The 14,262-nt window shown below is 36.0% G+C and overlaps 4 protein-coding genes across 6 annotated transcripts; 1 reads left to right on the forward strand and 3 right to left on the reverse strand.

The window, feature by feature from the left end:
• The first annotated feature begins 747 nt into the window (after window positions 1–747).
• On the forward strand, window positions 748–7,177 carry LOC112513706. Of its 3 annotated transcripts, none has more exons than XM_025120054.1 (7): window positions 768–834; window positions 1,691–1,738; window positions 3,590–3,690; window positions 4,457–4,534; window positions 4,647–4,718; window positions 5,478–5,575; window positions 5,964–7,177. In XM_025120054.1, exons 1-7 carry the CDS (start codon window positions 811–813, stop codon window positions 6,512–6,514), a joined length of 972 nt encoding a protein of 323 aa, XP_024975822.1. In that variant the 5' UTR covers window positions 768–810; the 3' UTR covers window positions 6,515–7,177. The 3 variants fall into 3 exon arrangements, with proteins under 3 accessions (XP_024975831.1, XP_024975822.1, XP_024975838.1); XM_025120070.1 differs by lacking the exon at window positions 1,691–1,738 and adding an exon at window positions 3,316–3,374 and having other exon boundaries at window positions 796–834; XM_025120063.1 differs by lacking the exon at window positions 1,691–1,738 and having other exon boundaries at window positions 748–834.
• Window positions 7,178–8,031: 854 nt separating this feature from the next.
• LOC112506372 (putative leucine-rich repeat receptor-like serine/threonine-protein kinase At2g19230) lies at window positions 8,032–10,732 on the reverse strand. Its single transcript, XM_025110381.1, has 6 exons — window positions 10,714–10,732; window positions 10,487–10,602; window positions 9,611–9,871; window positions 9,197–9,397; window positions 8,803–8,865; window positions 8,032–8,112 (listed from the first exon to the last, which is right to left on the reverse strand). Exons 1-6 carry the CDS (start codon window positions 10,730–10,732, stop codon window positions 8,032–8,034), a joined length of 741 nt encoding a protein of 246 aa, XP_024966149.1.
• Window positions 10,496–11,340, reverse strand: LOC112513723 (wall-associated receptor kinase-like 21). The gene has a single exon (XM_025120081.1). It carries the CDS (start codon window positions 11,318–11,320, stop codon window positions 10,784–10,786), a length of 537 nt encoding a protein of 178 aa, XP_024975849.1. The 5' UTR covers window positions 11,321–11,340; the 3' UTR covers window positions 10,496–10,783.
• A 190-nt stretch (window positions 11,341–11,530) lies between these two features.
• Window positions 11,531–13,788, reverse strand: LOC112506383. The gene is made up of 2 exons (XM_025110393.1): window positions 13,774–13,788; window positions 11,531–12,317 (listed from the first exon to the last, which is right to left on the reverse strand). Exons 1-2 carry the CDS (start codon window positions 13,786–13,788, stop codon window positions 11,559–11,561), a joined length of 774 nt encoding a protein of 257 aa, XP_024966161.1. The 3' UTR covers window positions 11,531–11,558.
• Window positions 13,789–14,262: the final 474 nt, after the last annotated feature.

Consider the following 14,262-nt stretch of genomic DNA (forward strand, 5'->3'; position numbering starts at 1 on the left):
TTTTAATATATATATATATATATACACACACACACACACATTAGAAGAGTACTCGCACAATTCAACGAGATACATCTCGGTTTTAACGTTTCGTTTTTTTTGTCTCAGTCGATGTTATAATACAGTTTTATATGGTTTTGAGGAAAATAATGATGTTTTTATTTTGAATAAGATACAAATATGAAGATATATCATAAAAAAATTGATAAAAAAAAATTGATATTAATATGAAATTAACTATTTAAAATTTCTTCCTTTTTTGTGTATTTCTATAATTCATTTTTTTATTTATGGTTTAATAATGTAATTTTTTATAAAGATAATAATTAAGTATTTTGTTAAAACTCAATGATTATCCTAATTATATTTTATATTTTTTTATTTAAAATGAGATGTTTATCATCTATTTGATTATGTTCATATGCAGTTAGTTACATGAATTCAAACATGAAACTTTAATAAGTTGTACCTCCGCACAATTTACTTGTAATCTTGAATTTTAAGTAATATACATCAATAAACAGTACTTCATAAAAGTTTTTGTAAAATGCTTTATGATATAGCATAAATATAGATATTAATCAATATTTTTAAAACTTAATCTTAAATAGTTTTTTCTACAAAATAATTTTTAAAATTTTTTCACGAAAAGCAACAGTCCAATTTACACGGAAGCCCAATTAAGCCCAGAAAACGCCAAGTCGGCTAAACGTCATGAACAGAAATCCTCTTTCGTACGAGAAAACCCCAGACAAATCTAGGGTTTCATAAATCGCCAACCTAATTCAACGTCTATTTCCTGCTTCCAACATGAGTCTAACTCAATTCTCAATGGTAAAGCCTTGTTCCTCTTTCTTGTAGATGTTAATGTTTCGATTTTGTTGATAATATGGGTTTTAGTTTGCTGGAGTGTGTATGTTTCTTTTGCTCATGGAATTGCTAGCCTGATGCTATGCTGATAAATACAATTCAATTCTCAAAGTTTTATCTAATTACATTGAAGAGATGATTATACCTTGCAAACAAGTGGAATGTGATGGCAAAGAATAGATTAGGTACCTGAATTTTATGATATCAGTATGAGGATCAATATGCTCATGAGACCTAATTAGAGGAAGTAAGTAAGTGGTGCATGTATTTTCATCATTACATATTTACATATTGGCAACCCAAGTTTTTTCTCTTAATCTTACATAAGGCAACTATGATGAGAACTGAGAAGCATTACCTATTTATAGAGCACATTATAGAGTAGTTAATCCATTGATGTAGCTTTCTTCTTTGCGTTTTTGTGCCCAATTATTGTTCAGATGATCCTTGGTGTACATGAAAGTGTGGTTAATGCTATGTAAGAAACTTGTTTGTATATATGGATATCATCTTCTCACCTGATAAGGAGTTTGGAGGACATCTTTCAGGATGTTAAAAACTCTAGCTCCAATATGACTATACAATCTATATCAAGTCTATAACCCAGTTAACACTTAATCTCTTGGATCTTCGTTTCACTATAACTCACGTCATACGTTGTATGTTTTATCCATGTTACTAAGTTTGATTCTACTACTGCCTGAATTTAATTATGATTTCTGTCAATGCAAAATGGGGTTTCTTAACTAGATGTCTAGAATTTAGAGTTGTACCGGAGGAGTTGTAGCATCCTACTGATCCACTTTCTGGTTATCATCAGTTGAACAGTTCTAGAAGTTCACATAGTTCAAGAGTCCAACTTAATCAGGTTAGGACAATATTATCTATTACATTTAAAAGTATTCCAAGTACTATCGAATCTGTTCTCTTGTGTATTAGTAGGCGTTGAGACAAAGGTTCAGGAGAGGGAATAAAATTTCAACAATTAGTCTAGTAGTTTATTATGATACAAGACATACAACTGACCACAATTGTAAATACTCTCTCCATCCGGTAGCAAATGCAATAATTTTCCTTCCCGGATGTCCTAGAATAAGTGTAATGCTTCCTTTTTTGACATAGTTTCAATCCAAAGTTGCCGCTTACCTTGCTAGCAATCATTAGCAATATTGATAACTTTCTTTTGGGTCCACAAGATTCCCTTATTTGTCATTATTCAGGATTGTTTTAGATATTGGAGCACTTCAATCAAACTATGCAGTCAAATGGTGCATTTTTTGGGGCGAGGAAGCCATACTTTTATTGATTTATGTGAGATTGCGAATAATGGTTTTGGGTTTTAGTTATAATTTTTTTTCACATTTTTAGGGATTTTAAATTTCCAGTGTGATAGCTATGATTGCGGTTCATATGAAAGGTGGTTGGTATGCAAGGCTCCTACTTTCTTTTAATGCTCTGGCCTCTGGGTTTAGGAAGGGCTTGGTGTGTGTGCAGTTTTACTTCTATAGGTAGAAAGGTCGGTGGCCTTACTCATTTCAGTAAATTGGTTGGAATGGAGTAGCCTATGCATTGTGCCAAGGCACAGTAATTTTGGGCCAGATAACTTAGAGCATCTCCAACAGCTATGTTAATTCTTTTTAAAATAGAGTATTAAAAGTCAATATCTCTAAAAAAATTACATTTAACTCTAATAGCTACTCTATTTTAGCAATTCTAACATTAACTATATTATTAAAATATTCAATACATTTAATAAAATATTATTTCTCTCTCCTAAACATTTATTTTCAATACCTCTTATTGGTGGGAAGTATTAAAAAAACAATTTCTCTCTCTATTTAGAGATTCCTATAAATTTAGAGATTTTTATAATCTCTCTTCTCTTTTCTCTACTATAGCATACAAGATAGCATAGCTGTTGGAGCAAAAAATTGCTAAAATCCCTCTTTTCTCCATTTTAGCATAGCTGTTGGAGATGGTCTAATCCATGCCATCTTATGCTTCATGATGGTAATAAAATGAAGCTTTGTCCGAAGCTTTGGTATGGATGTTTAATAAAACTGCCTAATCAAGCTGATTGAGATGAACTTTGGAAGCCTGATCACTACTGTGATTAGTTTTATGGTGCTTTTAATAATTGAAAGCTGTGGTAGAGGCTTTCTAGCTAGATTCAGTAGTTCACTTAAGCTACATATGTGATCTTCTCTAAATTGCAGAGCTCCTACACTGATGCTTCATTCTCTGGCTGTTCTGTGAGTTCAGAAAGCCACATTTTATTATATGTTGTCAGTTGTCTTTTCATTGATATTGGTGGCTTTAGTTGTACTTAGTGTGCATAAGTTATATCTTTTCTGTCTCTCAAATGATATGATATATACTATTTAACATTACATGCAAAACTACTTGAGTGGTTCATCTTATATCTGGTGCAATAATTTTGTGTAGCATTACCTTAAGCTTGTATAAGATCTTGGAAGAAATACCTGACAATAAATTGCAGAAAGGTAAAAGACATAGTTAGTATTTTTTGTGTTTCTTATCTGCTGGACAATTTTCTTTATTTTGTTTTGTTATGTGGTTTTTTTTTTTTTTTTTTTTTTTTTAATACTGTCTCTATGAACAAGACCTCACTCTATATTCTAATAGATCTTTTGAAGTAAGAACACTAAAATTTTTGGTCTGATATCATTGTCCTTTTAAAATGCATAACAAAACACAGGTTGAAGAATTAGCGTTTCTCATAAAGGACAATCTTCCCTGCAAGCACCTTGTTCTCTCGATGGAAAATATGCTAGTTGATTACCTTAAGGATGATACGAGGTAAGTTTGCTTTACTTTCAACACGTACTGAAGAGAAAGCACAAGTGTTTTGGAAATACACTTCAAGTAGTAAGTGTTTTTACAACCATGGGATCAAATCATCAGACCTGAGAAATCTCTCTCTTTTGGTATTTGTTTCTGTATGCCATATTAACGACTTTAGATAATATAGACAGAGAGGACACTTTTAAAGCAATCAGTTTGGCTTGATAATTGCCAGTAAATCTGCTTGTTGGAGTATGCTGTTGGATATATATAAGATGAATAATGTTAATCGGAGTGTTGTCTTTGATCAAGTATGATTCAGGTCTCTACAGATGATTTTGATCCATGTGATTCTCTATATAGTTTTGATAGAAGGTATTCTGGACATTCTATTGGTAGTAAAACACTTCTCTTGAACCATGTGATGGTCAAAAGTTACAATTTTGATGGGATTGAGGGAGTAAATAATATTTTAATATTATACCAAAAAACGTTGACACCAATTTTTAAGTTTGAAAGTAGTTTGCTTAATCTAAAAACTTAAATCAGGATACTATTGGAGCGGAGGGGGTACATATTACTGGTTTGCTATAGTCTTACAGCGATATAAATTTCTGAATAACGTGTGGATTTCATTATCTGATTATCTTATTAAACTCGTCGTCGATGTTATTTTGTATTTACTGCTTCCTGCAGTAATCTTATTATAAATTTATTTTCATAAATTCTGTGCTATCTGGTATAGAAAGAGGTGAGCAGAAATTATATTAAATTGTTGCAGCTTAGGTGAGGTGCTGGAGCTGGAGCCAATGAATCCCTATAATCGTCTTCTCTTACATCGCCTTGCTGATATATTCGGGTATCTTCCTTTTGGCCACTTCATATTTTTTTAATTGACATCATTGCTTTTCACATATTGTTATGTACTTGGTCTTCTTGGATTAACAAGGCCCCCCTTTTTTGTATGCAAGATTTTCTCATCAATCTATCGGTGAAGGAGATGACCGGCATCTTGTTTTAAAGCGCTGCGAGGACACATCAATGTATGTTTGAAAGACTTTGTACTTGAAGTGTGTTATCCCTGGATTTTCTTTGTAGGAAGCTTTTTCTTTTTCTTTGGTAACCATGGGTATCTCGGCCGGTTGCGCGCCTTGACTAATTCCATGGGGCCCTGAAGAAGACGGTCAGGAAAATTCTTAATGGGCCTGAGGTGGCTCGAACCGGTTGCCTATGGGGAGGACCCCCAAGGCCTAGCCTTTATTTGTCCATTTGAGCTGGCCCTCAAGGTTTATTTGGTAGGAAGTTTTTGTACGGTTCTTGGTTTTTGTGCAACCAAAGGTCTTTTATTGATAATTTTATTGCAGTCATAGCTTTGCTTTTATTTCTTAAAGAAAATATGGCATTCTTATCTACAAGGACCAGAAATTTAGCTCTCTCCAAAAAGCAGTAGAGATGTCTAATGACTAACATGTGATGTAAGCTTATTCTAGTGAACGTAATCTTTATAAATGGTGACGATTCACTTTGTAAATCGTAAAATATTTTCATCTTCAATTAATTTGTTAATAAAATAGATTGATAGCGAGTCATCAATAATTTCTCAGTCCCTCTAGTTGGGTGGGCGCTGGCCGGTCTTTCGACCATGCTGGTAAGGGCGAGTCCGGATGTAGTCTTCATTAGTTTTTTGTCCGAGGAGGAACCGGGTTACCAGAACAAGAGTATGGCTGTACACGTTAATGCTGCTTGTGGTTGTTACTTTATAAGACCCTGACACCGCTTTCTTATTTTCTCTTAAATGTCAGACCCTCCATTCTTGTTGCGGATATGTTGTGGGACCATGATGAATACCAGTCTCCAGTGACATCCCAGCTTTTATCGCGACGAGAGGATGGTTTAGCTGGTATTATTTTTTAGGGTTTTTAGAAGAATATTTAACAGATTTTCTTAATGCATCACCATCTGACAGACTTAAGAAAATATCTGCCTTATAGAAGAATGCCTCAAAATCTGCTTTTTCATGTATAAACCTCGAGATTTAGCATCAGAAGTTGGTTCTCATATCAGGAAATCCATGATCAATAGTTCTTGCACAAGCAGGGGTCTTCACAGAAACAGCCGCTCTACTCTTTGGGGTAGAGGACAGGTCTGCATACATCTTACACCTCCCATACACTACTTTCGAGTGGGATAAGGAGTGTCAGCTTGGTTGGTTCATGACCAACATTTCTCTAATTAACAAAGTGGGCACACGTGTAGAACTAGCACAATGACTATTGCAATTGTCTCAGGGACAAAGGTAGAAACGGTATTTGCTCGAGCTTCTCTAGAGGACCGAGAGGCAGCTTACTTGGAAGCTCGGAAACGGATTTTCTCAACAGAAGCTGAGATGGAAGGGCTTACAAAAGAGAGGCCACGAAATAATCCCATTGTTGCTCGTCGTATGATTGCACACGCTCTCGGCAAGAGAATCAAACAATCTAATCAAGGGATATGTGCCAAGGATGCTACAGAATACCAAGAACCTACTGATGAGGTGCAAAATCAGAAGTGTCAAAATGGTAGTTCTGGTTCAAGCTTGCAAACCCGTCCAAAGTCAAATGGTCAGCACCGTTTCACTGGGAGTGATCAGAAGGTGCCTCAAAACCTAGACGTTAAACCATCAACCAATGTGGCCGTATCAGGTGCAAGAAAATGTGATACAAATTTCCCAAAACACAGTTTAAAAGATGAACATATTGGAGCAGCAAAGCGGATGTTTGCTCATGCCTTAAGAATGCATCCATCAAAAGAAACCATTCTTTCAAAAAGCAGCCAAACAAAGCAGGCCGATAAATCCTAATCTTTCAAAATCCCTTTACTTGCTGTCCTACTAATTTGTTGCATGAAGCTTAAGCGCAATTATTCTGACCATCCGAAAGGCAGATAGAATGTTTCATCTTTCCTATTCTTAGAAGACGTGTTACCAGAAGATACTCACAATTGTACTGGCGTCTGTTCGTTCATTCGTTTAGCGTAAAAGACGAAGTTGAAAGTGGGATTGGCCGGTTGAGCTCTTATCGTATGTCTCATTTGGTTTTCTCTTGTGGTGTGCGTCATAAATTGTGCGATTGATTTCTTGATGCGGGTGACCATGTGGTGTCTTTTGATCATAGTGATGATATATTCAGCTGCAAAGTATGGTACATATATGCGTTCTAGATTTCAACAGGCGTGTTTGCGATTGAATCTGGATTTGCATGGTCTCCTGTCTTCATCCCCAAGCATTTGGCATGTGTAACGGCAGGCGTAGGCGTGTTTATGTTGCAGGTATGTCGTGTTTAATTTTATATCATTTATAAGCTAGATTTGTATAATGTTATGTACCTTATTGTCTTTTGCATACAACATGTGCATATCTACTACCAGCCTGGCTTTTTAGTTTTGTATAATGTATATATATACTACTTATTTGGTCAAAATTAAAAATGTTATCTATTCAAGTAGCTGTTGGTTGTTGCTTCTAGGTAACCATCCTTCAGTTTTTTGGATGCCATGATATGTCATATCCTCGACTCAACTTGTTTATAGATTATGTATATATGTGTTCTAATTAAATTATTTGAAAATTTGGTTGACGGGTTCACTTATAATTATTATATGTAAAAAACCATTAAATAATACATTAGGGACAAACGGGCCAGTTTAACATTTATTCCCGTTGTGTACCAGTCTTAGGGGTTGTTTGGCAATTGCTGAATGGTTTAGTACAGAATGATTAAGTGGTCAGAATGATTAAGAGGCTCTCATGATATAGTGCAAAATGAAATATAATTGTTTGGTAATTGTGTACAATGAAATTAGGGCTCTTAATGGATAAGGGAGATCCAATATACAAAATCATTCAGAGGGTTTTAGAACCATTAAGAGGCAAACTTTTATTTTGCCAAACAAGATTCACCTCTTAACGATTCAGAGGTTGTCTCTTAATGAAACTATTAAGAGGTAAACAAACAGCCCCTTACTAAATACTATAAACACATTAGTCATGTTCTGTCGAGTCTTGTTTAGTCCACATACCAACCGCAGCCTAAAACAACGATATGGTATGCAACTCTGATAACTGTAATACTTCATCTTATGCTTCTCTTTTGGTTTTTGCCACCTTCCACCACCACATTCATGTCCCCCCACCACTATTGCTCCTCCTCTACTCACCACCGGTCACGCCTCTCCTCCCTTCCACCACCGTTGCTCCTCCCCTTCTCACCACCATCACTCTTCTCCTCACCACTTCATCTGATGCTCCTTCATTTCTCTCCCTTCCACCACTACGTTCATTTCTCTCCCTTCCACCACCGTTGCTCCTCCCCTTCCTCACTACCACTCGTCAACACCACTATTACCACCTCTTGTTGCTGCAACACCATACCTAATTCTTAAAATTTGATTATTTTGGCTCTAAAAAGTAAGGAAATCAAAATCAAAATAGCATTCATACTGCAAAACTAATTGTTGCAACTTTAGGTTTTAATAATCAGGTTTGTGTATATTAAAAAGACCCTCAGGTAGATAAACCAAACTCAAATTTCCAAGTATGCTAAATACTGAATCGTAATAAATAACGACACATTTATTTTATTTTTAATTTGGTCATCAAACTTTAAACTAGAAGTCGTTACAGAAGTAGTCCAACTGTTGAACGCTGTTATAAAAGCAATCCATTATATAAGTATCATTGAACTTTGTCGGCATGCTATAACCAAAATTAACCAAATTCATTAATTTTGACTGGTACATTGATCTTAATAACGTTTTTTGCAGTTCGATAATGAAAATATACATGAAACAAAAAGTATGTTTCTATTTATTACGAAATTTCTTGTTTTTTCTATTCATTTAGGTATACAATAAAACATCACTTGGAATCATACCTAAACATCAACCTCATTATGTACATTAAAACATGCATGCACACGAAAAAACTTTTATTCCTAATGACCACCAAGGAGTTGCCATTGTGTAAATATCCTTGCAAAACTGCAGTCTTGATTTCGGCTAAAAACTAGACCGTACTTTCGAGTGAGATATACAGGGTTGGTTTGGTTTGGTTTTGGTTTTGTTTTGTATCTCAACTCATAGTGGAATCACTTGCACTTCCAACGATTTCGCCGCTTGTGTTGCTGTGAACGCCTTCATCTCCCTCTTTGCTCGCTGCATTAAACCAAAAGACAAGTGACCAGGCTGTCATTTAGCTCCGAATATGGTGTAGAATGATAATATAGTACTGTTATTTGAACCAAGTTAATGGGGTAGCTCAACTGGTCAGGCCTTGGGTTATCTGACCCATTCATAACTAGTTTGAGTCCCCTCAAGGCCACCGAAGGTTTTCCCAGCTGTTAACTTTAGGGATTCATGGGATTAGTGAAAGTGCTTGTAATTAAGCTGTTAACTTTAGGGCTCCTTGGGATTAGTGGAAGTGCTTGTAATTAAGGTAGTCTGGACACCCACAATTATATAAGAAGAAGGTTCTAGAGATCCTTACAATATCTGCTGCAGTGTTTTGCCATGCTTTATCCATCTCCCCGAATACAACGTCTATCGTTGGTCGACCTTTGCTAGATTTAGCGACACATAGCACTGCAATTTGCAGTATGGATTCGAAATCTACAGTGTTCAGATTTCCATTCAGTTTCGGATCTTCGATATCCGTCAATGGACGTCTTCCCATGCTTACATCCTTTGCCTACAAAAGCTCCAACAACAAGCTCTCTTACATAACACAGAAATAAAGCCTAAGTACCCAAAGGGTCATTGACCCAGTAGTACATGGGTTCCTGGTAGAGCACAACTTCACAAGAGCTTAAACCTCACCAAAGAGAGGAGTGTGCATAAGTATTTGTCGTATATAAAAGTAAAATTAAAGCATAAGCACCCATATATGGAACAAGTTGTATACCTTTCTTGTGAGTTGATCTCTGGCTTCAAGATCGAGCTCAATGACTTTTTGACCCGAAAGAATTTGAAGGGCAACAATTCCAAAACTGTATATGTCACTTGCGCAGGTCAATTTGGCATTGCTCATGTATTCGGGGTCCATATAGCCTATGGTTCCCCGAACATCTGTGAAAACTTTGCTCTCTTCCATTCCCAGAACTTTTGCCAATCCAAAGTCCGAGAGCTTTGGCTCTAAGTTCTCCGTAAGAAGGATGTTCGTAAGCTACACAGGAAACGATCGTTAAAACAAGCAACATCATTATAATATTAAAACAGGAATGATACTACAACAAAAGGTGTCTTTTAGGACGCTCAACCGTCATTGGGCGTCTTAAAATACTCGATGAAACTTTATTTTATAGGAACAAAAACTGTGGGTCCTACACAAATTTGTTACAGTAAGTTGTTAGGACGAAGTTGGATGACCTAACAAGTTCTATCAAGTATCAACAAAGTAAATCTTTCTTATTTACATTTTTATATAACACTTCTGAAAAATGTCATATGTAACAAGTTCTACAACAATGTTAATACGACGATTACTTTTTGAGTCTTATTAGTTTGCTCAATGTCATTGATAGAACTTTAAAGGTCACCTAAGTTCGTCTTTAACAACTTATAAATATTCTATTCCGAGGTTCAAAGCCAAGAAGGAATAAAAATCCCCTTGTGGCCACGGAGGTTCAAATGCGATGACTCCGGGCTATCTGCAAAGCAGATGGTCTCCTTGGGATTAGTCGGCTCGCATAACGAGTTGGATATCCAGGTTAATAAAAAAAAAAAAACCCTTTTTATTGTAGTGTCAAGGTAAAAAACATAAATAGAAAGCAGTAATTACCTTAATATCCCTATGAACAATGCATCCATCTATGTAATGGTGGAGAAATCTAATGGCTAGTGCACAGTCCCTCAAAATCTTGACTCTTCTTTCCCAGATTAGCACACTATCCTTTCCTGTAAGAAGTAGATACCCAAGTTCAGTACAGATGATCCCTTGTATCTATATATTGTATCTATAGGCTATATCTATAAGCCTGGTTCAAGAATCATAAATATTCTGTTAACCTAGAAGCCAACTATTCATGATGTATATATTAAATAACGAGAATCGATATAATTAATGAATATTTTAAGGTTATTTATCATGAATAACTCGTGGAAAGAAGTTGGTTATCATGCTTTCAAAATATTTATGGTTTCCGTTTGATCTTTCCTTGTATCTATATGTTGTATGTATTATATGGGGGATATGGTACTTACGCAATAGATGGTGAGCAAGATTTCCAGCAGGGCAATACTCATAAACCAGGTACTGTTCTCCGTCTTCGATGCAGCAACCGAAGAGGCACACGAGGTTCGGATGTCGAATCCTCGAAAGACCCTCGACCTCCCTTGTGAACGAATCAGCGTTATTTTGGTTACTTATCTGTTTGATGGCAACGGCTTGTCCGCTAGGTAGGATCCCTTTATAAACCTCGCCAGCACTTCCACGGCCAAGCCACTTTTTCTCGTCTGAGAAGTTCATGGCTTGCTCGATCTCGGCCTTCGAGAAGCGGTACAAGCCTGACCATGTTATTGGGAGCTCTTGGGTGTGAAATTGAGCCGATTTGTTTTCTTGATGTTTCTTCCGTGTCACATATTTTACGAGCACAATAACTAGCATCAACCCCATGCTAGCGAGTACTATGCCCAATAGTGTCTGGAAAATGGAACCTGGTACAAAGTACGTAATGGTAGTTAGGATACGTGGAACTCCTTGGAATCTCTCTCTAAAGGTTCGAGTTAGGGTGCTTTTACCAAACACATCTTATAGAGAGAGGAGAATGGTTCATGTCTAGCTGAACATGCATAAACAAGTCATCGACGTTATAACATGAACGTTAACGAGCAAGATAAAAGCTTGAAGTAACTTACGTTTTAGTTTGATGTAGCCTGGATCTGTTAAGAAAAGAAAACAACAAAAATAACCCAAAATCAACGACGGGAAATCCAAAAGAGTTTCGAGTGTTTGTTTTTAGGTATTGATGAATCGTTAAATTCTTACCATGCACATCCAATATTCGCAAACACCCATAAATATCATCAACCACCGCAGACGAGCTCTCGTTCCAGTTCTCGGAAACAAGAGCTGTCACAACTGCCACCCCACAAACCTGGCTCTCCGTTTCATTCTCGTTCGCCTGCAGGTTCTTTACAACCGAACCCCGCGCCTGCATCACCGCACGACTACAATCCCTACATGTCTCATCAAACGAACTGCCAGATTGGCCAAATTTTGCGCAAATCGAACTCGCGTTCTTGAACTCCTGATTGTTTTTGAGACTGGCCAGGGTAAGGGCCGAACAAGAACCGGCTTCTTTGAAGAAATTGTTGAAGTTACAGTTGCCGAAGCTGACGAGTTCCTGTTGGGGTTGGAAGATGGAAGAGCGGCTGCAGGATGACCATTGATTTGAATCGAGAAAGATTGAAGATGATGGTGAAGAATTGGAGGATAATCGAGCAAGAGATTTGGAGATTAGGGTTAAAGGGGATTGGCAACAAAGGGTGGTTGGGAGAGTTCCCCATGCTTTGATTTTGAGAAGGTGTTTATGATCTATGCAGTCTCCGTTTGGTTGGTAGGGAAGTGATGTGAAGTTCAGTATGCATCCTGAATACAGTTCGAAAAATGTCTATATTTAGATACAGATACAGATACAGTGTTTTAAAAGGCGTGTCATGATGCAAGACTTTCGTCTGATGTAAGTGAGGTGATGACTCTTACAGTTTTACCCTATAAACGCTTAGTAGGTTATAAACGTTTATCATCAATCCATTTTTGATGGCCGGAAATGTTACTCCATGAGGTAAGTGAGGGTGGTGACTCTTGTCAGTAAGCACTTATCCAACAAGCCTTTGGTAAATGGCTCATAGGAGTCACTACCTACCAGATAAGATTATCAGTTAAGAATCATCATCTCTTATCAGGTACGCATCTCTTACCCAGTAAAAAGCAATACATGTTTAAGGGTTGTTTGTTTACCTCTTAATAGTTCAATTAAGAGGCAACTTCTGAATCGTTAAGAGGTGAATCTTGTTTGACAAAAAAAAGTCTGTCTCTTAATGGTTCTAAAATCCTCTTGATTTTGTATTATGCATCTCCCTTAACCATTAAGAACCCTAATTTCATTGTACACAATTATCAAACAATTATATTTTATTTTGCACTATATCATGAGAGCCTATTAATCATTCTGCACCAAACCATTCAACAATTGCCAAACAGCCCCTTAGTTAACCGATAAGAAGCGGTAAGAGATTATTAAACAATCTCTTACTTTTTAGTTTTTAGTATAATATATTCTTAGAAACATTTGTGGGTAGGGTTAGGTTTCCGTGAGAAATGTAACTTTCACGTAATAAAACGTAACTTTCACATAATATATGTGAAAGTGCGCTTATATTGTATGTAGATGACGACCTTCACAAAAATTGGTGAATGTGTACGTTCAGGTCCCGTTATCTTCACTTCTTATGTTTCTCACCATTTTTTGTCCCCTATATATACATGATATGTCATAGATTTTCCACTACAATTCACGTATTGAAAAAATGTAATGGCTTTATCGTGAATTTTAAAACTCGAGTCTTAGACCTCATTATCATTATCATGTCACACCTCACTTAATTTAGAATCTTGTTTGATGATATGTACTTTCTGAAAACATAACATAAAAAAACACAACTAAATTCACGTGCGCAACATCAACGTCATTTCAACATCGAGTACTGGTTTTAACATTTTGGAACTATATAGCCTTCAATAAGGCTTTTTAAGTATGATTCCTCAAAATAGAAATCGGATCAAATTATGTTCTATTTTCATTCATTTTCGCATCATATAAGTCAGTAATACGCATATATGATAGGTCGAAATTTCATGAATACCAATGACTGCTATATAATTTGTAATAGAATTTGCTAAATTACACGTTATCGTCACTAATTCACATAAAATGTATGATACGTACATCGTTAATCACCGTCCTTTTTCTATTTGGAAAAACATGAGCAGTAACTATCGAATATAGACGAGTGAAATTGACGATATTTATCTGTACATTGAATATACATAGTCGAAGATCGTACCTGTATCGTCACCATGTGTAGTTGAAACATAGAATTGTAGCAAGAAAATTGATATATACAAGAAGAAGAAAAGGAACCTCTTCAAAGATTGCCATGTTTTATCCATCATGGGAGAGAAACAATGTCTCTAAATAAAGAGTAGCCTCAAATGGTTATATATAGAGATGAAAGAGATTTGGATATTCTTTGGAGATATTTAAATGCTTTACGTAAAACTATCGAATGTTTAACTGTTTCTTAAGAATACTTTAAAAATATCTGATAGATGAAGTATTGAAGTCAAAACAGATAGAGTAACAAAATTAGTCCGTTATGAGATCTATGATCGTATTAAAAATGCATTAACCAAATCAATCTTTCTCTCTCTCTCTCTCTCTCTCTCTATATATATATATATATATATATATGGCAATGTGCATTTGAGAAGTGGTAAGTATGAGAGGTAAAGAAGTGATCTTAGTCCTTCATATGGTCAACATTGGTCAAGAA

Source organism: Cynara cardunculus (assembly GCF_001531365.2).
Source record: "Cynara cardunculus var. scolymus isolate 2C chromosome LG 1, CcrdV1, whole genome shotgun sequence".
In the NCBI taxonomy this organism is placed as follows: Eukaryota; Viridiplantae; Streptophyta; class Magnoliopsida; order Asterales; family Asteraceae; genus Cynara; species Cynara cardunculus.